This window comes from Lissotriton helveticus, chromosome 4_1 (assembly GCF_964261635.1).
Source record: "Lissotriton helveticus chromosome 4_1, aLisHel1.1, whole genome shotgun sequence".
In the NCBI taxonomy this organism is placed as follows: Eukaryota; Metazoa; Chordata; class Amphibia; order Caudata; family Salamandridae; genus Lissotriton; species Lissotriton helveticus.
The window spans coordinates 495,588,572-495,616,033 of NC_136063.1; the positions used below are offsets into that span (position 1 = coordinate 495,588,572).

At 43.8% G+C, this 27,462-nt stretch overlaps 1 protein-coding gene across 1 annotated transcript in view; it reads left to right on the forward strand.

Moving 5' to 3' along the window:
- Positions 1-27,462, forward strand: part of RBIS (ribosomal biogenesis factor) — a 78,434-nt gene that overhangs the window by 39,213 nt on the left and 11,759 nt on the right. The window contains exon 3 of the mRNA XM_078687085.1: positions 12,300-12,416. Within this exon, the coding sequence (XP_078543211.1) occupies positions 12,300-12,416 (117 nt within the window). The remainder of the gene's footprint in view (positions 1-12,299; positions 12,417-27,462) is intronic.

Here is a 27,462-nt window from a genome sequence, read left to right on the forward strand (position 1 = left end):
TGGACATTGGCGGATTTCACAACTTAGTGGAGAGAGCGGCCACAAGATTCCACATGACAATGGAATCCCATGAAACTGACTATTTCCTATATGATTTTAAAGACCCGGTTAGGAAAACAACCAGATCAATTCCTATCATTGATCATATATGGGAACAGGGAAAACAGCTGATGCAGACACCAGCCTCGGTCTCTGCAGTAGTACCACGGCTGGACAAGAAGTATAAGGCACCAACAACAGCACCAGCCTGCCTTACTGGGCATCCCAAGCCAGATTCGGTGGTTACCCAAGTGGCACAAAAGAACTCTAGGAATCCGTCATCTCCATTGTCAGCTCCACCGGACAAGGAGGGCAGGAAGCTAGACAGTATTGGCAAACGCTTTTCCACCACGTCGGCCATGACTGTGAAAGTGGCAAATTCCATCGCGCTACTAGGCCGCTACAATAGGCAATTGTGGGAGGATATTGCCCCGTATCTGGCGGACTTACCAGATAATCTGAAAGAGGAAGTTCAATCACTCCTTAAGGAGGGCCAAACATCGGCATTGGAACTTATCGATTGTACTATAGATGTTGCAATGACCGGCTTCAGACAGCTAGCAGGGGCCGCGGTCTTGAGAAGGCAGGGGTGGCTTAAAGCTACATCCTTTCGTCAAGAGGTCCAAACTAAGGTACTGGTCATGCCCTATGACGGCCAGCACCTTTTCGGGGAGAAAATCGACGAGGCCCTTCAAACAATCAAAAAAGATACAGACCCGGCACGAGCGCTTGGCACATTGCAGTTTAAGAACCAGTCCTTTCGAGGGAGCAGGGGTAGAGGTCAGTCCTCTTACAGAGGTTCTTACCAGAACAAATCCTCTTACTCCTATAACCAAGGCCGTTCGCAATACCAACAGCGACTTCAGTAACAAGGGCGCCAGACCTCGTATGGAAGGTCCAACTACAGGGGAAAAGGCCAGAGGAAACCCACTGGTGGACGCCAATGACCGTTTCCAGCAGCCAGTCAGTCCACAATCTCGTTTTTTCAAACTTGAAGGAAAACTGACACACTTCCTCGACAATTGGAGATCAATTACAACGGATCGGTGGGTGCTCCAATTCAATTCCCCCGACAACTCATCCTCGCAAGCTTCAACACAGATATTTACGGTTACTCCTTCAAGAGGTCTCTTCAATGTTGAAAAAAGGAGCGATAGAGCGAGTTCCATCAGCTCACAGAGGAAAGGGATTTTATTCCCGCTTCTTTCTCATACAAAAGAAAGGGAAGAAATGGAGGCCCATTCTAGACCTCAGGGCACTCAACACATTCTTGAAGTGTCGATCGTTCCGTATGGTGACGATCCAGGAGATCTTGGGGTCACGAGAGGAAGGAGACTGTATGACGTCTTTAGACCTGCAAGACTCATATTACCACATCCCTATTCACAAAGGCCACAGGAAATTCCTCAGATTCGCAGTGGCAGGTCAGCACTATCAATTCTGTGTCCTCCCATTCGGCCTCAAGTCGGCACCTCGGATATTCACCAAGTGCCTCTCCCCAGTGGCAGTTTTCCTACGACAGCAGGGACACCAAGTCTTCCCATACCTGGACGACTGGCTGGTGAAAGCACCATCTATGAAAGGCGCAACCAAGTCCTCCAGCGCCTGTCTCACACTTTTCCAGCAACTGGGCCTGACGCTCAATCACGAGAAGTCTACCTTACAGCCCTCCCGAGTTCTTACCTTTCTCGGGGCGACGTTGGATACGGAATGTTCCAAAGCATTCCCCTCTCAGGAGAGGAAGCACAAGTTTATCACTCTGGCCACCGCAGTGGCCTCGAAGAAATCCTTACTGGTCTGTACTTTCAAGTCCCTCCTGGGGATGATGTCCTCGTGTATCCTGCTTATTCCACACTGTCGGCTCAGAATGCGTTCTCTGCAGGAGGCCTTGACCAGGCAATGGACTCAAAGCACAGGCTCTTTCGAGGATCGCATTGTGATAACTCAGCAAATGACCAAGGCCTTGCTCTGGTGGAGGTCGCCCAAGAACCTCTCTCAAGGGCTACCATTCTTGCTGCCTGCAGCTCCACACGTGATAACTACGGATGCCTCCCTCGAGGGATGGGGAGCGGTCCTTCAAGAGTTGCAGATCAGCGGCAAGTGGACGGACCAGGAAAAGCAGCTCCATATCAACCTCCTAGAGCTGAGGACAGTTTTTCTATCTCTGCAGGCTTTCCTACCGCGCATCAAGAACTCCCCAGTGCTTGTCAGGACCGACAACACCACGACAATGCACTACTTGAACAAGCAGGGAGGAACACGTTCGCTCACACTATCTCGCGAATCGCAGAAAATTTGGAACTGGCTTGTGCTCCAAGGAATCACGCTGACAGCGTAGTATGTCCCAGGCAAGGACAACGTCATAGCAGATGCTCTAAGCAGACGGAGATCGCTGTCCCATGAATGGGAGCTCGAGCAAAAGGTGCTGAATCACATCTTTTCGGACTGGGGGAGACCGCAGATCGACCTCTTTGCCACCAGGGAGAACGCCAAATGCCGCAACTTCGCAAGTTGGCATCCCCAGTTGCGGTCCCTCGGAAATGCATTTTCCTTCCCCTGGCGCAACGTGTTTGTGTACGCATTTCCGCCATTTCCCCTGATACCAAGAGTCCTCTGGAAAATAAAAAAAAGGAGCACTGCACCCTGATTCTGATTGCCCCGTTCTGGCCGAGACAGCATTGGTTCACGGACCTCCATCGCCTCTCAGGCCACCCGCCAATCCGTCTGGGTCAACATCCATCCCTGCTCACGATGTCCAACGGCCAAGTACAGCACCCCAATCTGACATCACTCAGATTATCGGCTTGGCTCCTGAGTACCGAGAGTTCTGCCAGCTAGACATTCCGCAGGAGTGCAAAGATGTCCTCACGAAAGCAAGAGCAGAGAGCACAAATAAAACCTATTCCTTAAAGTGGAAACGCTTTTGCATTTGGTGTAAGGACAAAGGTCTACATCCCTTTCAGGCTACTCCGGAGCAGTTACTACCATATCTGCTACACCTGGCACAGTCGGGTCTTGCGCATGCCTCTATCAGAGTTCATTTGGCAGCAATTTCCCGCTTTACAAGAACTTCAAAAGGGCCCTCTCTCTGGTCACACATGTTAATAAAACAATTCCTTAAGGGGCTCTACAGATCCTTTCCTCGGCCACGGAGAGTTCCGCCAACATGGCATCTCAATGTGGTCCTCAACCAATTGATGAAACACCCTTTCGAGCCCATTCACAGGGCAGAGGTCAAATACATCTCCTGGAAAACAGCCCTCCTCTTAGCTATGACCTCAGCAAGAAGGGTCAGCGAACTACAAGCTCTTTCCATACAAAATGCCTTCATGCAGTTCAAGGAAGACAGAGTGGTTTTAAAAACTAATCCTCGATTTATTCCTAAGGTCCCGTCGGACTTCCATTTAAATGAACCTCTAGTCCTCCGATCATTCTTCCCAAATCCCAGCACTGCAGCTGAAAAAACCCTGCACTCTTTGGACCTGAAGAGGTGTCTCAAATTTTATCTTGACAAGACAAAACATTTCAGGAAATCGAATCAGCTTTTCATCGCTTTCAGTAGACCGAGGAAAGGCATGCCGCTTTCAAAACAAAGTATTTCACGATGGATATCTTCAGTAATTGCCTTTTGCCACGACCAAGCTGGACGGCCATTGCACTCCAAAGTAAGAGCTCATTCTACAAGAGCTGTGTCCACATCGGCAGCGCTGTTCGCTGGGGTGCCAATACTGGACATTTGCAGGGCAGCGACCTGGAAGTCGCCGCATACCTCACCAGGCACTACTGCCTGGATACGGAACTGATGCAGGATGCAGCAGTGGGCCAGACTGTTCTTCGCCATCTATTCCAGTGAGGTGAGCCTTCCTCCTTCCCGCCATCCTACGCTGGTATGCACATTTATTTACTTATTTCATGTTACTTGTTGATGGTTCTTAGTCGCATGATATGTATTATCTACAGACTGCTATATGCTGTTCCATCAGAAATGTGCATACTGTATTGCTTGCTACTCTGATTCAGGCATGTGAATCTATGAAAGACACCCATAATACTGGATAAGAAATGCGTTACTTACCTGTAACTGCAGTTATCCAGTATTGGTGTCTTTCATAGATTCACATGCAACCCTCCCGCCTCCCCTGGAAGACCTCACTTCTTTCTCTAACAAGTATTACGCCTACCTAGCTTGGTGCGTACAAAAATCTGAGAGACTGAGGCTCCTGACAGGAAGGTTCTAGAGGGAGGTGGTAGCTGATTGGCTACCTTCTGGAGTTTGGTCCTTTTTACAAAAGGACATAGATAGGCTACTAAGGCGAGGCCCTTAGGCCTATTTTTCTCTATGTATGTCTATAGGACATTACTTTTCTATGTACTGGAGACTCCCGTCTCGACAACGGGAATGATTCAGGCATGTGAATCTATGAAAGACACCAATACTGGATAACTGCAGTTACAGGTAAGTAACGCATTTCTTCCTCGCTCTGTTGTTTGGTGTTGTGAAACTGAAAGCGCCATGAAGTCTAACCAATCACAGCATGTGGTTACGAACAAAGCAATTGGCTTTTAACTGCTAATTCCTCACTAAGAAAGATGGTGACATAGATTACATAGATTGTGTTAGTAACTTCTGATTGCAAGTCGGCTTTGTGTTGTTGTTGCTGCTGCTATTGCAAAGTGACACATACACATTTCAGCAATGGAGAGCTGATCTCTTCCAGCCCAAAGACCCTGAACGGATGCCTGTTGCACGAAGCAGCGCAAGAGCTGTGGGTCACTCAGGGATTGTCAGAATGGGACATAGCAGAGGACAGGAATCATGACTTGCCCCTTGAGCACTTAGGTGGGGAAGAGGGGCTATCTTCAGGCTCGGCTGGACGGAGAGCGCAGATTAGGTTATTTTATTGATCGCAGATATTTCAAAAAAATAATTAAACAAGCTGTCGGCTGTCGACATCTCTCGGGCCCGCTGTATTTATATAGTACGGCTCATACAAGAGATGCTGGTGTGCTGCGAGGATGGGGCCAGCGCTGTGCACAGTGATGATGTGAGGTGCCGTGAAGTGGTGCTGCGCGGCACTCTGCGCTCCAGCACAGCAAAAAAAAGACTTTGAAAGCTGCCAGCTGACCGGCATGGCGACACCAAATGCTAATGCTAATGCGGGAAGATTGAGGAAACGTGTTTTTTTTGTCGGAACCGAAGAAGTCCTTCGAATAAAATAAGCACAGATTTAAGACATTAAACATGCCCCATTTTCAAGTCGCCTAGCTGACACTATGATGTTTCTTTTTCGTGACAAACACATTTGGAAAAATGGAAAAGAGATAGATAGCTCCTTTTAATTATAGAATCATTATTACTGTGAATTTCGTTAAATCGATATCAGTGGTCAATGTTTGCGCTGTTCAACGTGTGTGTACGGGTTGATGTCGCATTTGCAACTTAGCTCTGATGTTTAACCAGATCGATCCAGCTGCAAGTTAAGAGGCAGAGAACAGCGAGCCAGAGCCACTGTATTCAAAACACTTCCTTATCTAACAGTAATCAACCATAAAGCACCGGCTTCTCTGGGCAGATTTGACATGCCTGAGGCCGGGCGCCAGAAGAATCAAAGGGGAATGGGAGGGGGTGAGACGCAGGCTACAGCGTGAAAAACAGATGCCACTGAAAGTGCAGACAGAGTGAAATAACACTGTAGTTAGGCTCCGCTGTATGGGGACTACACGGAAGTTAGGAAATCGCCAACAGAAAAGGAGATACCGACAACACTACCACAACTAAGCCAATAGGAAGCGGAGAGACAAGTGACATTAAATTTAACCCAACATACAGATTACTTATGTCTCGCTGAGACAGCGCATGCGCTGCCAAACACGAGACCTAAAAAGATATGTCTAATGAGGGAGGTTGTGGTTCCGGAGTGTATACATTTGTGTAAAAATAAACTGATTAATTGAATCAATCAATCCGGGATTTGTGAAGCGCGCTACTCGCCTGTCAGGGTCTCAAGGCACATTCAAAATGTTTTTATCTTTAAGGAGGACAGTTCCATTGTTGGTTAAAGATTACATTTTTGTTCTATCTTTTTTGATCTTTAAATAGCTGGCAAGCCAGACCCTCCAGCTTATCGCGATTTCGCGATTTGCAAAAAAATCGCGAAATCGCGCGATCTCTGGAAATGCCACGATATTTGGCATAAAGCCCGCGAAATTTGCCGTTTCCGCCGAAGAGGAGCGAGGCACCCATTTTCCATTTGATTTGCGGCGAGAAGAGAAGGAGCCAGGAGGTCGAGGACGCGCGGCCGAGAGAGGGAGAAGACCACGGCGGCCGAGAGAGGGAGAAGACCACGGCGGCCGAGAGAGGGAGAAGACCAGCACCACACCAGCAAGAGGGGGAGAGAGCACGAAGCGGCAGCGACACACACGAAGACTCTTCCTCATTCCTCAGGGACTCGGACTCGTCGGAGCAGGAGGAAAGCCGGCCGGCGGCGAACAGAACACTGACAGGTACCGTCCGTAGGCAAGTTTAAAACCAACTTCGTTAAGAAGCGCTGCCCGGGTGGGAGGGGGGCAGTGGAGATGTGGAAGAGGAGAGAGGGAAAAGCTGTTATTGCAGGCCTCGCCCGGCCTTGGGTAAAGTTTTTATTATTTATTTATTTATGCATTTTTATATAGCGCAGACTTTACCTGAAGGCGTCAGAGCGCTTCACATTAGGAACAGAGATGAAACATAATGAGAAACATTACAAAAGAACAGATTGCAAAAACATACGTTACTTACATAAGGTAATAGTGACATTTGTGAGCAAACAAAATACATGAGGTAGTAAAAACTGTGAGCAACCAAAAATACATGAGGTAGTAAAGGTAATAGTGACAATCGTGAGCAAACAAAATACTTGAGTAAAACTTGTGAGCAACCAAAAATGCATGAGGTAGTCAAAAGTGCACAAGAGGAGATGAAAGTGACAAGTGTGTAGTTATAAGAGAAAACAGAGTATAATTTGAGGTATAGTACTGCAATAAGTGCTAGACACTCAGGCACAGGAACAAGCGTTACGTGGGCAAGGTGGCACTTGTGCAAGTATCAAAGGTAAAAACATGTGAGAGGTAGCAGCCGTGTGTTGCAAGGGCAGAGTGGTGTGTGCATGTTACAAAAGGCACACCCTCCAATCACAGGCATACACTGATCTACTCTGTGTGCTCAAGAGTTCTGCAAGGGCTGTTGGACGATTCATACCACACATCCATTTCCTTGGTTTCTGTATATTTTAAAACCCGGTAACTGTGCGGTCCTGACGTGTCCCACCACTTGTCTCTCCTTTTACAATTATTTATAGTTTTGCATGAAGGAAAACATAAACCCAGGCTTACGAAAAAGTATGTGTCCAGGACTAAAGGATTTTTGTAAATGTGGATATTAATGTTGCTTTCTCCCTACTTGCAAGCTAGTCACCTGCAAAAGAAACAAAAATTAGTGACATCGTTTTGTTATAATTTTTTTTTAAATTAATATATGCTCAGCAATTAGTACAGTCCTAGTTTCTTTACTCTACAAAGTTAGGCTGTTCGATGGGTTCAGGGGGTGTTTCAACGTGAGAGGGAGAGCATGGAGCGGGGGTGGATGTAGGAATAAAGAATGGAGGGCAGTAAGTCGGGGGGGTAGAGCAGAGGGAGATTTGGAGTGCTCGGAAGAACTGAACGTACGTGGCCAAGATTAACATGCCTTTTAACTAAAACAAATGGGCTGAATTGTAAATAAACAAAATGTACATAGCTCCATGTTGTCAAATAACTCAAACAGTAAGATATCTGTGTTTGGTGTTGCAAAAACCCCAAAATAAAATGCCGCTAAATGCCGCTAAATTTCCATTTTTGTGCCGCTAAATTTTCATTTTTGTGCCGCTAAATTTGCCAATCCATGCCGCTATATCCTGGGGGGTCTGGCAAGCAATTCCCCCATCTTATTTTGGCCACCATATTATCGTTCATTGCTTTTTATTAAATATGTAGAAGCAGAACTATTAGTTAAGTTATTAAATGGTAGTGTACCATTGATTAGTTCTTACAAAGAAACTTTATTCTTTGAATTATATGTGTAATCCAGTTTTTTTATTTCATCAAGAAGACTGTTTGGGCTGCTAAGGTTTTCTTTTTATGAAAGTGTATGATAAAACCTCTGGCTTCTGCTTTAAAGGAATCCCTTATTATTGGGAAAAGAGAGTCACATGTTATTGATGACAAAAAACGCTTGGAGAAATGGCTCAAATTGAGTGATAGTTTAGCATCGAATAATAAAGAATTGTTAAAACACCATCTACCTGACTGGTGAAAAAGGTACGAGACCTAAATCTGTGTATAATGTGGACTGTGCTGAGATTAAAATGGATCCAATATCTGAGAGATTGATGTATTGAACAAAACTCTTACTAAAAAAAAAAGTGATAGTCTATACGAGATTGAAAATGATAAGATGAAGAATAAGGTGTATTCACGGAAATCTAGATGACCTAGCCTCCATATATTAACTAGAGATTTACTTTCCATTGCAGGTCTGAATTGTGTGTGCATTTTAGTGTGCCTAAATGTAACTTTGGAACTTATATCAATAACCTGTATACAGTCACCATAAAATATAATGTAACCATCATCATATTGATGCAGATTGTTAGAATAATCTTCCAAAAGGTGTTATTAACAGAGACTGGGCCATAATGATTAAAGATTGTAATTGGAGTATTAACAAGCAGTTTAACAATGCTCCATCTGGGCTCTGAGTCTTATTCTTGGTATGTGACTGAGAGTTTACGTTTCTTATGGCTACGGCAAAGGATTAGTACACCATTCTTTTTCCCCATAGCTGGTAAAATATAAACATTGCCAACTTGGCATTTCTTTTTATTTAGTAGCTTCCAATTCAGAAAGATGTTATTCTTGAAGTAGTGCAACATCTGTCTTAAGTTTAGCTAAAGGAGACAAAACTCCTTGTTGTTTAATAGGGTTACTTAAACCATTAACATATTATGAAGTAACCCTGAAAGTAAAACTGAAACAAAAGTATGAACTGTTTATATGTCTCCAATAAAACAAAATTGAGATATATAGATAAGGAAAGATTAGTGCAGTGGAACAAATAGGAATTGTAGTTCGAGGAAAGGAAAAAAGTCTTAGAGTAATATGAAACAGGTAAAGGAAAAAGAGGAAGTATAGATCAAAGTGAAGAAAATTACAGAAAAGGAGGCTCTATTGACGGTACAAGTCATACAAATGATGAATAAGAAGCATACCTATGAACACGGACAAAACTAGTAGGTAGTGGTGACACCAGACAATGACACCTTCACTCCAGAGGTGGGCAGGGCAGGTAGGGTGTGAATTAGAGTACTGTATGGAATGGGACCGGAGAGAAACGGGATGAAAAGCTTACCTATAGTTAGAAGGATGTAATAAATACGCACAGCACATCACAGATAGCACAGTTTATCACAGTATAATATAGATGAAACATTGATGATTGTGAGACAGAAACATGTAAGTAAATAAATAATTAAGTAATTTTCGAAGTTTACATTTCTCCTCCATGTTGCTGAAGAAATTTCTTAAGAGCAGCTGGATCATCATAGGTAGTTTTATATTTATAAATCACTTTAAACAAACCAGGGTGAAGAAGACCAAATCTGGCGTTTATAGCTCTTAGAGCAGGTCGCATATCCAGAAACTGCTTCTGACGACTCGCTCTAACCTTTGCTGCATCCTGGCAGAAATCTTGGACCACACCATATTATTTCTTTTTTAGTTTTAATAGCAGTCATTTTATTTTAGAAGATCAGTGTATTGCAGGAAAAAGAAAATAATTCCTCTTGGTTTTGCTAAAATTCTTGGGCTAAGTCTGTGTCCTCTGAATGCTTAAATGAGTAGAAAATGGCATGTCTAGAAACTTTGGAAGATAGGAAAATAAGTAATTGGATCTGAACCTTCAGAATTTTCAGAAAGACCATATATTTGAAGATCATTCCTTCGATTCCAGTTTTCAAGGTCTTCAGTAAATTTTTTAAGCATTGGTAATTCTGATTCCAGATGTGCGATAAATGAGGGGGTAACTTGACGTTAGGCAATGATTTGCTCTACCACTGAAACTTGTGTATCCAAAGAGGACCATTTATTATCCAAATGCTGAAGAGTGGTATTAGTTTGTCCCATAAAGTGTTTTAAAGCCTGAATCTCGTCAAGTATCACTTCCATAGAGATAGGAGTCGATTTGATGGGAGAGGTCGTTCTTTGGTCGTTTATTGGGTCCCTGTGGTACTTTATTGAGTGCAGAGGTCTTTGAAAGTTTTGCAGGGCTAGTTTCTGATTTCTGAGTGAAAATGTCCTCTATATCTTAAGAAGCGCAATTGCAGACTAAAATGGCCTAACTTTGCAACATTAGCACCAAGATTAGGAGTACTAGGATTGAATGATAGGCTAACAGCTAGTTCTAGTGCCCAACCATGTAGGAACATAGCTGGCACTTGTGGAGCTTGCTGGACACTTCTAACCCCAGAAGTCTCTGGAACCACCAGGAAGATAATAGCTTTGTTAGTTAGGAAGTGATCCAAAGTCTGACAGATGACATTTTAACTTGTTTAGGGGAGTTAATGCCATCACCAGGTAAACTAAGGATTCTATGATGAGCTAAACAGTCTTGTAGGGTAGGAAGGATGATTTGTCATAGATGAGAACTCCGGATTATTTAGGGTCCACAGCATCAAGTTTTATAACACACAATTATCTGTCTTTACACTTCTTGGATGAAAATAAAGCCAAAACTGGGCCATGATCTTGGTAAAGAGCCAGAGTGTGCATTAAAACATAATGACTGTCCAGTCGAGGTGTTTTTTGTTTCCTAACAATCGAGTGGTACTTCTATTATTCACTTTGGACAGGTGCCAATGCTAGCTTCATTGGAATTCTGGTGGGATAGAAACTTTTACATAGCAGAAATTCAAACAAACTGAGATCGAGTTTACCTTACAAGGATTTGGAGTAGTAATCCTGCTTTGAACTACCTATCTTGAGGGCTTGAACCACTGCATGTGTTTGTGGTTCTATAATCTGCCATGTGTTTAAAACTGTTCAGTGAAGCCCACATTTCCTCCAGTGTTTACAATGTGGCCGGCGAACCTTCCCTGAATAAATCCACTACTTGTGCTTCTTCCCTCTTCCCAAGATATTAAATCTCTTGAAAAGATCCATTCTGTTCATGTTGAGGACAAGAGGTCTCGGAGGTACATAAGGTATCACTGAACGTGTATGCTCTATCTCAAACAGCCTAGCCTAGTCTTTACTGAGCAGAGGATTCCCCTGGGAGCCTATGCATTGGAAAGAAGTATTGTATTCATTAGTCCTTCCTGAAACTGGGAGAGGTCTCAAGCCAGTTTCAGTCAGTTGGTGCCCGCTGACCAGCAGTGTAATTGGGCAGCCAAGTTAAAAAAGCTGTAAGCCCGGTGCCCCATCCCTCCATGTTCTGTTAGAAGTTTTAATTTAATGAGTGTCACTCCTTTTCCCGGGTCCATATTGTATCCATGTCAATGCACATGACCGATATTGTATTACATCTCTCATTGTGTAGGCAGATCCTGAAATTTGCAGCGGTAGCTCCCATGGCCCTTTATACTCCTTCTTTTAAGTCCATCTGCCATCGATCTCTCCACATCTGTCTTGGATAGAGTAATATGTGCTTTGAAAAAGGCTCTCTGTTCAAAGGGTTCTTAAGAAAGCAAAGATTGTTATTGGTATTTGTTTATGCTACAGGCATTGATCCAGGCTATTGCTGAAATCGCAATCCTGGCTCCTTTCCAAACATGCATTGTGTTCAAATTGCCTCCCTATTTTAAAAGAGATGCAGTTACTGAAGCCGTTTTGCTTATTTAAGAAGTATGTTGTTCTTTATAAATATGCTTCCGCCCTATTAAATAACTAACCACCTCTCTCCTCAGCACTCCCATAATGTATTTTCAAATCATGATTTTCAAGTAAATGTTCATTTTGTTATATACGATGAGTTTAATTTTTCCTTTCGCTGTTTGAGGTAAAATCACAATAGTTGGGTGGGATAGTCCTATTAAAACTGAGGTTTGTTGAATGAAGAGTGTGTGTACTTTGTCTCTCTCCATCCTGTACTCTGTATATTGTTAACTTAAGTTGGTAACTTAATTTTAGGTGATAACACATTTGTAAAAGAGGAAATTGTGAATTTTAAACATTTCTATTTTTTGTTGCAGATAAACATTCTGAATAATGATAAGGTCGACATGGTTAATAAAGCATTTTCCGAAATCCATCAAGCAGTTAAAGAATCATCAAAAGGAACCTCGTCTGAGCCTCAAAAAAAGCATTTGGTAATAAATCGGCAAAGCTTTCTCATTGGCACTTTCAACTTTTAAAGACAAATGTGATTATCCTATAACTTAGAACAAGATGTTCACTGTTACTCTTTAGTTTGTTGTTGAATCCTGTAAAGCTATTTACTACACTTTGGGGGAGATCTTAATTTGCCACAGGGTCTTTGGGTTAAAACAAAAGTATACATGGCTCGTGGTCTAAGACGGTGGAGTAATGGAGGAACGATAAAGCTTTTGAAAGCAGGCTACATTTTTACTAATACAAAGAGTACATATGTCCTCTGGCACCTTCTGTGAGAGGCAATCAAATGTGTGGCTGGCAACCGCTTTATCTTTATTTTAGGGTAAGGCAATATGATAGAAATATTGAGTTCCTTAAATTATGTTATAGTTGATTTGTAAAGCGCTAGTACACCAGATTAGTTTCTTGACGCTACTGGGAAAGGTGAAGGTGGAGCAATTAATTCTAGAATTACTTGTAAGCCGGTTTAAAAAGCCATGTTTCTTTAAGTTTGCGGAATGTCATGAGGTCACTGCATGATCTATGCTCTTGCGGCTCGGAATTAGGGTGCAATTAGGGTGGTTACTGCGCGGAAAGCAGCTTTTAGTGTGGCAGCTCCAGGTTTCTGGAAGACTCTGGTAATGTTATTACCTCGCTCTATGTAAAAAGAACTATGGGGCATATTATCAAGAGAATTATCGCCGCATTAGCGGCTGTTTTCGGCCGAATAGCGGCGATAATTCTATTGCATTATAAACAAGGACACGCTAGCGCGTGTATCCTTGATTTATCTCCTGTTTCTGTCACCACTCGCTACGCATCAATAATGAGATGCAAAGTAGGCATGGCTGACTGAAACAACATGGGAAAATATTGCGAAGGCAGCTTTGCGATATTAGCAAGGAGGGGTAGCGATGATCATAATCGCGCTACCTCAGGCCTAACGCAGGAATTTAACGTCTGCTAAATTCCTGTGTTAGGCATACCTAACATAAGAGGTGGATTATGGGGTTAAGGCCACAGGGCCTTATCACCAAGATCATCGCCGTTTTGGGAGGGACATCGCTGTTTTTTAGGCGATGTTTGGCCATTTGCCCGCTATCGCTGGAATATTTATCGTCATAGCGCTGAACGTTGGTAATATAGCGCTAGGTTGGGGAGATATTCCAGCGATAGCCGGCAATAAAGAAAAGCGCGCTCTGCGATGCTTATCGCCAACCCTAGATAACATGCCTCCTGTGACTGTTATTGTTGTACTTGACTTGGACAGTGGGCGGGGAATTGGGGCCTGTGATTTAGGAGTAATGTCTGTTGCCAGGCTGATTGGTCTTTTCCGATCATGTCTCTTGTTGGAGCGACATTAGTCTATATGGGCATTGTCACTGTTGCAGAGAAAAGGGAATTCTGGCTTTCATAATCAACTCTGTTTCACTCCCATTCATTCCTCAGTACTTAATGTCAATGTTGAAGTGTCTGGCGGGCTAAAATCAATCCTCTTCTAACCTCTAGTTTTCACAAAGGAACAATGACAATCCTTTTTGGTAGTACAATTAGAATTTAGAACACTTTCCCTCCTGGTTAATGCACCACCACCACACTGCAACCTTTTTCAATAAACGCTTTGTGATAGCACCAATTAAACACATCTGGCTGATGTCTTCCTCTATTTCTTAATCGTCTTTTCCGTTTACTTCTCAGTCTTCTTTCGTGTTTAGCCTTCTGCTCTCCTCTTTGTCTCCCCTTGCATCTCCCATTTACATAACCACTTTAACACCTTTCAGGCAGATATAAATTTCACCTTTGACATGCGGGTCTTTTTGGGGATGTACGTGCCTCTTAAAACTGCATATTTTATTTATTTGTTATTTGAAGGGTTTTATCTAACGCTAGCTTCACTCGGGGGTATCAGAGCGCTTTACATCAACAACGGTAATAAACAAGAAAACCACAATAGCTGTAGAAGAAACAAGTTAAACAAATGTTCATACATAAATAAAAGGAATAATTAGGATAACATATTGAGCAGAGTGCATATAAGATAAACAGGAAACCAACTGAAAGAACCAGAAAAGTTGTACATAGTATTTTTACAGTATGCCAAGGAGGACTTTGTGGACATAGTAGGGAGAGGGAGGGTATGGTGGGGGGGTGTGAAGGGCGTCTGGAGGTGGGTTAGAGGGGTAGGCGGGGCTGTCTAAAGAAGGAGGGGGGAGTGTATTCAGAGAGAACAGGGTTTAATTGCCCCAAAATGTGGAGAGCAGGTGAATTTTAAGGTTACTTTTGAAGCTTTCATAGGAGGGGTTGCAGCGAAGGTCTTTGGGGAGGGCGTTCCAGATGGTTGGGGCCTTGCCAGAGATGGAGCGGGATTTCGAGGTATTTTTATTTTAGAAGGGGGTTATGAGAAGAAAAGTGTTGGTGCTTCTCAGCATTAGCGCACAGCCCGCTTTTTTGAGTTTAGTTGTGAGGTAGGTTGGAGTGTTCTGATAGAGGGCTTTGTGAGTAATACATGCAATTTTATAGGAGGATCTACCTTCGATGGGGAGCTTTTTGAGGGTCTTGAGGGCAGGGGAGATGCGGTCAAAACGTTTACAGTTTGTTAGTCTAGCTGCGAGGTTGACGACTGATTTGATGGGGGCAAGGTGGATTTTGGGAGTACCAGAGAGAAGGGCATTTCCGTAGTCGTTTTTGGAAAGGACCAGCGATTGGATAATTATTTTGAAATCTTCAGCTGGGATAAAAGGTTTGATTTTTTTTTTTTTTTTTTAGATGCCGGAGTGTGAAAATTGCACTTTTTGCTGAGTTTATTACGTGGGAGTTTATTGTTGATGGTGATGTCGAAGGATTTGACAGATTCGGCAAGGGAAAGAGAGCAGTTTAGGGCATTAAGGTCATCGATCCATGTTTGAATGGGGAGAGTGTTGTTTTTGGGAGAGAAGAGGATGATCTCAGTTTTGTTAGGGTTAAGTTTAAGATGGTCGTTTTGGAACCAGGTTTGGATCTTGGTTAGTGCAGTGTTAAGGTGCAGTATATCGGCATGGGATATTATTTTATAGTACAGTTGGGTGTCAGCGTACAAGTGATAGTTGATTTTAGCTTGTTTAAGTATAAGTGTAAGGGGTTCCATAAAGAGGTTGAAAAGGGCAGGAGAGAGGATTGATCCTTGAGGGACACCTAGGGAGACAGGAGTGGGTCTAGAGAGGGTGTTTTGAATTTTAATTGGTTGGGTTCTATGTTGGAAGTAGGATGTGAATCAGTTAAGGACAGTGCCATTAATGCCGAAGCGATCTTTGAATGCATTGAGTAAGGATGGGTGATAGACTGCGTCAAAAGCAGCGGAGAGTAGGTAGGTCTCGCCCATGTCCATGGCTAAGTGGATATCGTCGACTATGTTAAGCATTGCAGTTTCAGTGCTGCAACCTTTGCGGAAGCCAGATTGAATGGGGTCTAGAAGGTTGAATTGGTCAATGTGTTTGTCCAATTGTTGTAGGGCGCTTTTTTCGAGGGCTTTGGAGAGGAGGGATGGGGAAGGGTGTTGTCTCCAGGTTCTTTCAGCCAGTCTCAGTGAGCGTCCTTCTTTATTCAGGTCTAGGGTGAACCATGATTTAGAGGGGACATTTTTTTGCGTTTTCATTTTCAGAGTGGCGAGTTGGTCTAAAACCTCAGAGACAGTTTTGTTAAAATGCTCAGTGAGTTCATTCGCATTTGAAGACTGAGTTGGGATTGGAGTTTATGGTCTAAAGCGCCGGGGGGGGAGGGATTTGCCTAAGATTTCTGGTCACAGTTGTAGTATTATTGTTTTTTTAGGCGATTCTGCTGGTTCCTAAAATAACAGGAATATTGGGGGGAGGGGTCTTTAGGCACGGGATTGTTAAGATAGGGGCACCCCTGCCAAGATAGTTTCTATGCTACATGAAGCGTGGAACCTAGATTGGTTAGTTATAAGGTGATGAGTGATATGATAGTTGATTATAGGGCAGTAGCTTGCAAAGCTTTGTGGGATTAAGTGTTGCTAGAGGAATTATTATTAGGTGGAGGCGACCTTACGACATTTGATGACGTTGTATAGTTCCTCAGTGGGATGTCTGTCATTTGGAATTGTTCTTGGTAGGAAAATAGCCCTATACCTCTTAATTATTTACCCAGTGAAGCCTGACTATTGGTAAATTTAGATCTATCAATCCCCTCGGATACCACATATCAGATTATTTTGCTTCTTAAACCTATCTTGGTTACAAATATGGATCCTCAAACATGACAACAGACATCTGTGTTCGATCGACCTTGATAGCAGTCTGGTACACATGAAGTCTTCAAAAGAAGCCATTGTTTTTTCTACTGGGGTTGGTTTTTGTTGACTCTGTACCATCCAGAAGCATGCAGGCGCTTTAGTTTTACTGCAAAGTAAACCCTTTTAAAAGTGTCTTAAAGTTGGAGAAAGAATACAGAGGCAAAAAATCTGAACCCAGACCTGGTCCTTGATCCGCCCTGGGTACCGGATTGATACAAAGTTTGAAAAGAAGTTGTTACCCATAAAAATTGTCTTGGTGCCCTATTCCAATTAGCGAATAGGGACAGAAAATAAGATCTCTAAATAGGCATATTGGTACTTTTACCTAGCACTTTAGTCAGTGGGACTACCTCCCAGCATGTAAAGTACTTATTCAGAAATAGGTTGCACTTATGTCAATAGATGTACACCTAATGTGTAACCTTGCAGAGGTTCCGTTCCCAGTTAAGGTCTTCTAGGGTCTAACGTTGGTCTGCAGTCTTCCTTGTGACATTGTCTATTTACCGTAGGCTTGTGCCTGCTTCTGTGGCTAAAGCTTATGGTCACAACACTATAAGGGTTGGAGGAGATTTTAGAGACCAGTAGACAATAACACACAAAGAAACCCTTGAGTATGATTCAGGAGAATGGTACTATCAAAGTAGTCCTTTTGAAGGACGGTTTCCCTCACCCACCCGTAGGTGGCATACTTCATCACAGGTTAACCGCCTCGCAATGTTAACCTAGTCACAAGGCGGACTACACCCCCCTCACTGAGAGGTGAGGAGCTCAGGGGTGTTTTGATAGTTAGAGGTATGCTAAATACTATAGATGAGCTGGGGGACGATGAAGGGGACAGAGATCTGAAATTGTCATTAAAAAAAATTACCCCTTATTGGGGCACCCCTGCCAAGATTAAAAAAACAGGAGGGAATTCAACCGGTCGTGTGAAAAAAAAAGGTCAATATGTTTCAGCTTGATACCCTCGAGGCCCATATTTTTCCAGAAGTCGTGCAGAGTAGCAAGTAAAGTTGCTGCGCTGAGTTGCTTGAAAGGGACAGAACTGAACAGTGCTGTATCTATTAAGATGTGGTGCTGTTCTGTGCTCTTCCTGCACTGGCACACTTTGGGTTAAAATACGCTAACGCAGACTCCCGGTGCATGTGTTTTGTACTGGAAAGGGCCCCTTACAAGTAGGGGATACATGGAGGCAGTGAATGGAGGCAGTGAATGGAAACCGATCTACTGGCCCAAGGTGAAGTAGCTTGATTTTAATACTAGGAAGCAGTAAAACTTACTAGGCTTCTTCACAGGACAGGTAAACTAGATGGGATGGCATTAAACAAACTGTAAGAAAATCAGTTCAAATAAGTAGAGGCAAGATCAGTTTGGGAAGCTTTCCTCTCTGGAATTTACCATAGGTCTCTTAACCCTTTGGTCTCATTGGTTGACATTAGGTCTCCTGTCTGCCTTTGATTTATACTAAAGCAAAACCAAAGGGGATGATGGACGGAGTGTTGAACATTGCAAGCACTCACCCCCAGTCAACTGATCTGGGTTTAATCCATCAACATTCTTTAGCTCACTCCACCACCCCAGTTCAGACATGGCCATATGCAAATCAGTCTGACCCTGTGCCTCATGGGAACAGTCCAGCCCGAACTGCCAAGCCATGTCTTCCCTGGCCCGGACACAAGCATCCTGGGACCGGTTTCTGGCTAATCAGCCAGGCTAGCTTGAATCCAGTGGCAGAGTGAGCAAGGGATCCATGTCTGGGCGTACCCTGCCGACTTAGGGCGAACAAAGCAAAACCAAAGGGGATGATGGACAGAGTGTTGAACATTGTAAGCACTCACCCCAGTCAACTGATCTGGGTTTAATCCATCATCATTCTTTAGCTCACTCCACCACCGTATGATTTATACTAGGCATAGATCTCTGTAAGAAGTCATTCATAAACCACAGTTGGAGATCATACAGGGCAGGAGGACACAGATTTGCCTTTTGAGCCTCTTCTGCTCACGCTTGTATCTAATCTGTTGCAAAGTGTGTCCCCCTTGCACCTGTTCAAATGGCATGGATATATTGTGCTTTACTGAAGACTCAAACGCATGAGGAGTAAGACCTCTATCAAGCTGTGACCATGCAGATTGGAGGGGTGGGAGGGGGCAGACCATAGGGAATTACTTAGGATTGGAGCTACATTTCCTTAAAGTCTATTTTAGCAACCCAATCTTTCTAAGCTACTACCCTCGGGGGCATCTACACTACGAATCCCAAGTACCTGGCAGGACTCTGGTGATGCATCATTCATAATGTCTTTCAATTGCCTATCATCCACATGTAGGTCATGGGATTGGACCCCTTTGTAGAATGGGTTTGATTCCATCAAAAGCAGGTAGTTGCTACAGTTAAATATGATAAATGTAAGTTTAAAATAAATTAAATACTCATACTTTGGCACCCTTGAGGCAAGGATTGCAAGCAGCCACTTAAAAACATCTTATGTCGCTGACATTGGAAGGATGGGCACCACTCTGGGACACATTACAGGCTTTCAGCCTGCCCAGTAGATCTACTTGTGGACCTTGCAACGAACACCAAGACAGGCTCCAGCACGCAGTTAGCCTCTGATGCCTCAGAATTGTGTGGCCTCTTTTAGATGTGCAGGTGCTAGATTTCTGGCATCTTGCACTCTCTTGTCTTCTGCATGAGGTATGGCATTTCTGGTCCCACGGCTCTTCTTTACACCTTCTCCCTGCCACCAGCAGTATCCTCGAATGTAACCAGGTACCATACTCTGTGATTGCCAGAAGTCAGAGAAGGAAGGGGCTAGTTGAAGTTCCCTGGGATGCCCCCGCTCTAGTCCACTTTCTCTCAAGGGACTCAAAAGAACGCCACATATATCAGCTGCGACGTTGTGAATGGTACAGAGAAGACAGCTTATGGTTCCGTAGGTAACCCCGATTTGGAAGTGTAAGGATTTTGATCCAACGCTTAAAAAAAACTAACAACCTTTCAACTGAAGTGTTTTAAGGGAATTTATAGTTTTGGTTACTTATCTTAGACGCCTTAATGACCGTTATAAAAAGGTGTCAAGAGTAAGAATTATGCTATTCCAGATAAATGCACATTCTCAGATTTAGTACAAAGCACAAAGGTCAAATTCCATTTTATTACTACGGTACAGCATAACTGTTAAGAGAAACACGGTTTTTTTAATATAACAGAACGCATGTTTCAATGACTAGAGAGAAAAACAACTCTGCTAATAAGTATGTCAGTTTTTAGTGTGACTTTATCTCAGATTGTGGATTTGACCTTTCGTGTTCTGGTTAAATACCTTTATTTATTATGTCTATGACCATTTATAAAGATGTGCAGAGTGTAATATGCTATTTATTACAATTAATTGAGGGAACAGCAAGGCATCATCACCCTCTCAAAGCTTCACCCTTAGCCCCTAACCACACTCAACAATAGTAATAAATAACATATTACACTCCGTACAACTTCGTGTGTGTGTGTGTATATATATATATATATATAACACACGCACACATATAATGTATGTATTTAATGTATTTAAAGGATATATATCCTCATATATATATATATATATATATTTATGGAATTATTTTAGACCTATAAATAAACCCATAAACATATGGTTCCACTCACACAAAATAAATGTGTGAAGATTACCGGCCATGATACAGCAACAGCACTGATTAAGGTTGTGTGGAACATCCAATCTTTTTTTCAAATGTTTAATTCTCCATTAAAAATAGAAACCGCACGAACGAGGTGGCCTTACTACATTTGTTTGATATAATATACTGCTACTGAGTGGAACTTTAACTTGAATAGTCTTGTTAAAACACATTTTTGGTGTACATACAAAATGAGATCTTTCCTGGGTGAGGGAACCCCTACCACACACCGTGAAACCACTTTACAGTGTTCAATCTGTTCAGGGAGGGGCCATGGATATTTTTGTCCATAATATTCAGGCCATAAGAAATATGCCAAGGACTCCAGATCTTTAAGAATGTACGGGGAAATCCGCTTCCCTGGTATTTTATTTCCCTGCTTCCATGAATCTTTCTATCACCATACAACAGTGTGCTTTGGTGCGGAGGGATGAGGCCCCCAATTAATGGGCATTGTCTTTTTTTGTTGTTGCAATAAGCGAGTACAGTTAGTTTACATTAATATAGCTCAACATCATCCCGTAACCCTGAGGGGTCATATGGGGAATAGTGTCCACCCTCCCCTCGGACCCCGGAGAGCACCCCCCTCCCCCAAAATAATATGTAAAAGGTGCTTCTTCCACCCTTTGTTTCAAACATTTACTCTGAATCGAACCCCATTTTATGGAGCCTACTTGTACTGTAGTAGATCTAATGTATTACTTTCAGTAGGATTATCAGAAGTCATGCCTAAGTCTCTACCTCTCTTAGGTCCATCATGGCAGACTCTCACTCTTCATCACCACCATTCACCTTTTCCTACCCCTTCTGTTAATGCTACTGCCCTGCATCGGGATGACTGCAGGAAACCGACCAGTCATGAGCACATGTTGCCATCACATTTCAAAGGCATAGATATTTTTTTTACCATTGGAAGGGGCAAATTCATTATTTTCTTGAAGTTGATTCAATTATTTGATATTAGCTGGTCCTTCAATGGTACCAAGAGTTGAATCCCATCAGAGTTCCCTGCAACGGTGCATCTCCAATCCTAGCACCCATCCATAGGGAAATCATCCTAGTCAGCTTAACCCTACACCACAGTGTTGTTGTAGTCGTCTTCTATACCTTAACCCTGATGTCAACGGACCGCAGGAGTGTCTCCAATCTTATCACTCATTGTGTATTTATCCAGACTGACTGACCGCTCTTCAGCTAAGGCATAAGCCCAGTCATTAATTTCAAGCAAAAAATTGGGACGGCAGTGCCTATGTCATCCAGTCAGCGAAGTTCACACTCCAGCTGCCAGGGTCAGGAATTCTAGTTTGCTCATGTGCTGGCAGTTGTGGCTCAGGTCTTAGGACATGAATTATGAGGCCAAAACAAAAAATAATGGACCTCAATTGCCACAGGAAGAACTTGTTTAATTGCTCCAAGAAAGAAGTTCTAGGCAGCAGTACTTTAAGTGGCTTTGAGCAGACTTTCAGTGGCTTCCTTTGAGTTCTCGGAACACACTAGTCCAGGTACTAATCATACAAACACTGCCACCCACATGATTAACAGCCTGTCTTCACGGTCACAGTCTGCTGCTACACTTGGAGCACTCCATTGCCCCCCCATTAAAAAGAGAGCATTGTTTAAACTCTTTGCCTCACTTACAAATCTGTCAAGCCTTGGTCCAAAATATCTCCAGGACAGACTTACTTCATACCTCACTGATAGGAATCTAACATCAAACAAGCATTGGCATAGCCAACAGGTCTCGCCTTTGGGACCTTATAAGCATTTAGCCATGCAACAGTTGGTGTTGTTGCGCCAAGGATACTGTGCTGCATAAATAAATACGTATAAGGTCACAAAGACGAGACCTATTGGCTATGCCAATGCTTGTTAAGGTTTGTTTCTTTTGCCATGCTGCACAGCATCAAGGATGCTGTGCAGCACGGCTAAAAACTACTGGCAAAGGCAATAGGTCCCAAAGACAAGGCCTATTGTATTTGAAAATGCTTTTTGCAAATATTTCATGGAACAGCTAATTACCCAGAGAAGCTGATGCTCACCTATCCTAAAGAAGCACTTGACAATCATCTACGGTCCACAATCTCACATCCTATTGCCCACTCAGTTTAGCACTGGGCAGCGCATGCGCTTCTCTGCGGCATGCTGTATTGGAGTATGGAATAGAAGCCCCGCCTACTCTTTGCCCATATTTGTCATTGCCCTTTGTAAGTGCTGGCTTCTGATTAGATAATAGGCTTGTTATTCTTTGTACCGCTTTGTCTTCATTTGTAACCTTCCATGAGGACTGGCCCTTTTACTTTGCTTGTTACAGGGTACGTCTTTAGTAGTATGTAAACACTATTTGCTTTAACCGCATGCGCGCTAGCGGTTTTCCCGCTGCGCGCTGCGATTTTAAAAAAGCCGCGTTACATGTCGAGCTCAGCTCGTCATCAGCGTACGAGCGGCGCAACTCATGACGAGCTGAGCTCGTCATCAGCGCCGAAGTGGTTAATGAGTTTCTCCTACTGCAGGCACTACATGCTTTCCAGTAACATTCAGCACGCCATGTGTGCTTTCACTTTCCGAGGAGCCCAGGGCAATGGTGGATGCTTCTTTGAATAGGTCTCGTATTTAGAAGAGTTTGAGCTATTGGCATTGTAAATGACAATGCATTTTATTTATCTGTTAATTAGCAAAAAAATAAATAGGTATTATTTACAATGCCAATAGCTTAAACTCTCGCAAATGCGAGACCTATTGCATTGCAAATGCTTGTTTACATACTGAGGATGGGAGCAAAAATGGGGGGCCCCGATACAGACACGTCTCAGCACCTGGTTTTAAGAACTGCCGGTTCTGAGCACCTACAGAACCTGGCCAACTGAAAGCCCTACTGTCAGTTCAAGTAATTTACATTAAATTATTTTTCTAACGACTGGAATTAAAACACAAGAGTTACACTTGCCCATTCAGAAAAGCTTGTCGTTATTCAGCTGGGAGACAGCACTTCCTCCGAGAGGCTCATGGGAGATGAACTTAGAGCTACAATTTCTCAACCAAGGCCTCAGAACCACCCCAGAAAATCTGGTCGGGTTACTCCAGACAGGAGGGACCTTGGCCAGACAAAGGGCATAGGGGTTAAAGTGTGGTAGTTCACGGGAGTCGGAAAGTTGTCGCGATAATGAGTTGTGGAAGTTCTGGAACGAGGGCACGTCATTAGTTGAACCCAGTGCTTGAAATGGAAATAATACAGGTACCCTGGCCTAGAATACCTCATTGATTCTGAAAAGTGGCGGCACTCTCCAATTAAAAAATATGGCACCTGTTGAGAAGTGCTGGTACTCTGGTTCTGAAAATAAAGAAGTGCAGGTTCTCATTACCCGACAGTACTTTCACATTTAAATCCCTGGACGAACCCAATGACGCTGGCAACTTGCTTTTAAGAATAGTGAAGGGAATGCGAAGTATTAAGCAAGTGAAGAATAGAAAATATGACAACAAAGTCTGGGGGAAGTATAGAATAGAATGGGGAAAAAAATACACAGGAGGCAAGCCCAAGGAAGTGAATTTATGAGTAGGAATAGCTTTAAAGAACGACAAAAGAGGAAGGAAATCGCAACATGCAATGTTATTGGCCATTACCTAATGCGTGGACAATGGCATGGGGGTGGGAGGGGGTGCAGGATAGTAAACAATGCCAGACTTGCAGAAAAAGCAGCATATTGAAAAAAGGCACAATAGAAGGAAATGAGGGATAAAAGGAGAACAAATTAAGAATTAGTAGCAAAGTACAATTAAAAAACAAACAACCGAGCACTAAAGGCGAAAAATCACACGGAAAACTATCACCATAGAGAGAAATGTTACTTTGTACTCAATACTACACTATATGTTCGTAAACCACATTATGCGTGTCACTGCCATGTTTTCACATATTGTTCCCATCCACAAATATCAACAACCACACTGGATTGTAAAGAAGGTTCCCGAATTGCAAACATACCTATGCCCCTCGGCTGCTGATCTTAAATATCTAATGCCTTCTGTTTTGCTTACGAGTCTTAACAAGCATTGGCCGTGCGACTGGGCCGAAAAGAAATAATAAAAATAAAAACTGCGAGTTGTGCGCACGATGAAAAAGGTGCTGCGGACGTCGCCCACATGCTTGTGCGTGCGATAGTAAGCTGGTCGCCGGGAAAGTAGCATTTTCCCAAGCAGCCTACTAAAGTCTCGGCCAGACCAGCGTATGCGCTGGATCAGGCCGAGACCTAAAAATCAACTTCTGCTACATCCTCTGCACATTCTTAAGTCAAAATATAGTGGCCGGGCATTATCCTATCTTGCCCCTCACCACTGGAATAGGCTCCTTCTGTTTATTCGTGCATGTCCAAGTTTCAAAACACGTCTACAAACTTGGCTGTTCAAACAAGCTGCTCTCTAGATACTCTCATCTCCTGTCAGAGCACTGAGATGTCTCTTCAGGGATGAGTCGTGCACTATTCTAAGAGACAATTAACATAACCGCACAATACAGGCTTGGTGGCAGTCAAATGTCTTGCTGCCATTGAAGCAACACTGCTAAGACCGCACACTCTGTCCAGCCAGTGAAGGTCTTAAGGTATTCAAGGCTCTGGAAACCTTTTGCTCCAAGACGTGGGCTGCAACCTTCTTCAGAGACCAGCCATGTTCCTCCATACAATTTTAGGAGCCCGAACTGCAGTGGGAAGTTGTGGGCTTTTTCTTCATTGCCATCACTGAACCCACAACCAGTGGTGCATGGGTCTCTTCAGTGGTAAAAAGGGATATGCTCTACAGCTTCCAAGGCTCTCTTCATCCAGATTTTTTTCGCCCAGTCAGCATCTGAAGAACGTCTGCAGGAGATAGAGAGGCTCCTTTTTAGGTCTCGCTAGACGAAAGCAAAAGCGAAGCTTTTGCTGTCTATGCGAGACAACTTATGTTGTTACTTTTGGGGGAATGTGGACAGCAGACTGTCACGAGCTTTTTCTGGCAGAGATTTGACCTCGTGGGCGCGCACGCCCAGCACGGCGCCGTGCACGTCCCCTGCCACACATTCCCTGAACACACACATGCACACGCAGGCAGGAAGGCACACACACGCGCGCATCCCCCCTACTTCCCCCCCACTCACTGGCACCCCCCGCCGCACACACACAGGAGCGCACCTACACACACATACAGAGCCCCCCCCGCCGCCGCATACATCGAAGCGCCCCCGCCGCATACATAGAAGAGCCCCCTCCCCTGCCGCCGCCGCATACATACATGGCCCCCCTCCCCCCCCCAAGCCGCCACTTACATACAAGCGCCCCCCCCCAAGCCCCACATACCGTCATTCTAAAGTGTTGCAGCCTCCGCGGGGCTCTCCCTCGGGCATGGGAGCCCCGCGTCACCAGCACTGCTTCTCTCCGTGGGCGCGTGCGCGGGCTTCTAAAGACTGAAGTCCTGCCCCATGGAAGGTTTCGGTTTCGCTGTCGGAGCTGGTTTTGCTCGTTAACGTATGTGTGCCCTGTGGTGTCGTTCATGGAAGGATCGGGCAGTGGCCTAAAATAATAAGAAGTATTTAACAATAGTGGAAAATCAGAATGCAGTTCAATCCTTAATGTATTTATATATGGACCTTCTGTGGAAATGAGCCTTTTTAGGGGCGGGTACACAGCACAATGTCCCCGGCCACTACATTTGGGAGGAGGAGCTGCTTTCGTACCCGGAGTGGATCAGCAGGAGTTACGTGGAGTTGATGAGCCTCAACGAGCACTCGCTGCAGGTGCTGTCCTGACGCAAACTGTACCTCAGCCGCGCCAAGCTCAAGGCTTCTAGCCGCACCTCGGCACTGCTCTCTGGCTTAGCCATAGTGAGTGAGGGCGGTAATGAGAAATACTGAGAGGAGGTCGCTCTTTTCCGTGTTACGGGGAACTGATATCTTTGCTACAGTGAGTATTCACAGTGGATATGGGGATGGTAGAATGGTAAAATCACCAAAAATAGTAGTATTTCGGTACCGAGTTTATATTGAGGCTATGATCACATCAGGCGATATGTTCCCCCAAACAGTCTGGTTTGCGGGATCCATCCGGGATCATAGCACCTTATTGCGTCTTCCCTTTCAGACACAGAGTTCTTACAACATTGAAGGTCCTGAGCACCTCACAAGTTTTAAGTGCTGAGTCCTGAACCTGTGACAGAACCAATTAATGATTTGGCTACGCTTCTTCCCTCCTGGGCCTTCCCCCACATCCTCACTGTAAAACCCTATGCACTCTTAATGGCCCTAATTCTGTCAAGATGTAGTGGTGCTATTCTGAAATGGAAGTACGGCTGGAGTCTGGTATTTTATCTCCCTAAAGAGTAGGCTAGAGTAAAGGTGGCACCATCAAAATATGGCTGGAATGAGATTCATGCATGCTGTACTCCCTTAAATGGGTCATGTAGGAGTCGGAGAGAAAACAGTTCTCGGTACCCAGCCCGTATCTCTAAAAACTGCAATTGCAGGCATTCTGGAAGGTTGCTTTGATTATTGACGTCAGTTATAGGGTTTTGAAATGTATTGTGACATCGTTCACTGGATAGGTCCTTTAATCTGCCCCCTTAAACCTCCTCTTTCTTCTGTCTGTGCCCTTTTGAAGCAAATAACTTTTGACAAGCTCTTGTTGGAATCTGTATCCTGCACTCAATTCTAGCGCACTGCTTGAATAACAAGCATTTGCAATGCAATAGGTCTTGCAGCTACACGAGTTTAAGCTTATGGCAATGTAAATGACAATGTCTTTTATTTATGTTTTTAAAACGAAAGAAAAATAAAAGGCATTGTTATTTGCAATGTCAATAGCTCAAACTCTCATAAATGCGAGACCTATTGCATTGCAAATGCTTGTTTTAGGAGCAGTCAAGCTGAGATATTGCTCATAGTCTAGTTTCCCCAGTGCCCCTCAAAATCTCAGTGCTCCTTCCGGAGCTGACTGAGTCGGTCCATTCCCCCAGGTTGTACCAGCAGTGCTAGTCTTGTGTGGCATAAGGTCCATTCGTAGTGTGCACCGTACCCTGCCAGATTGCGACAATTCTCGT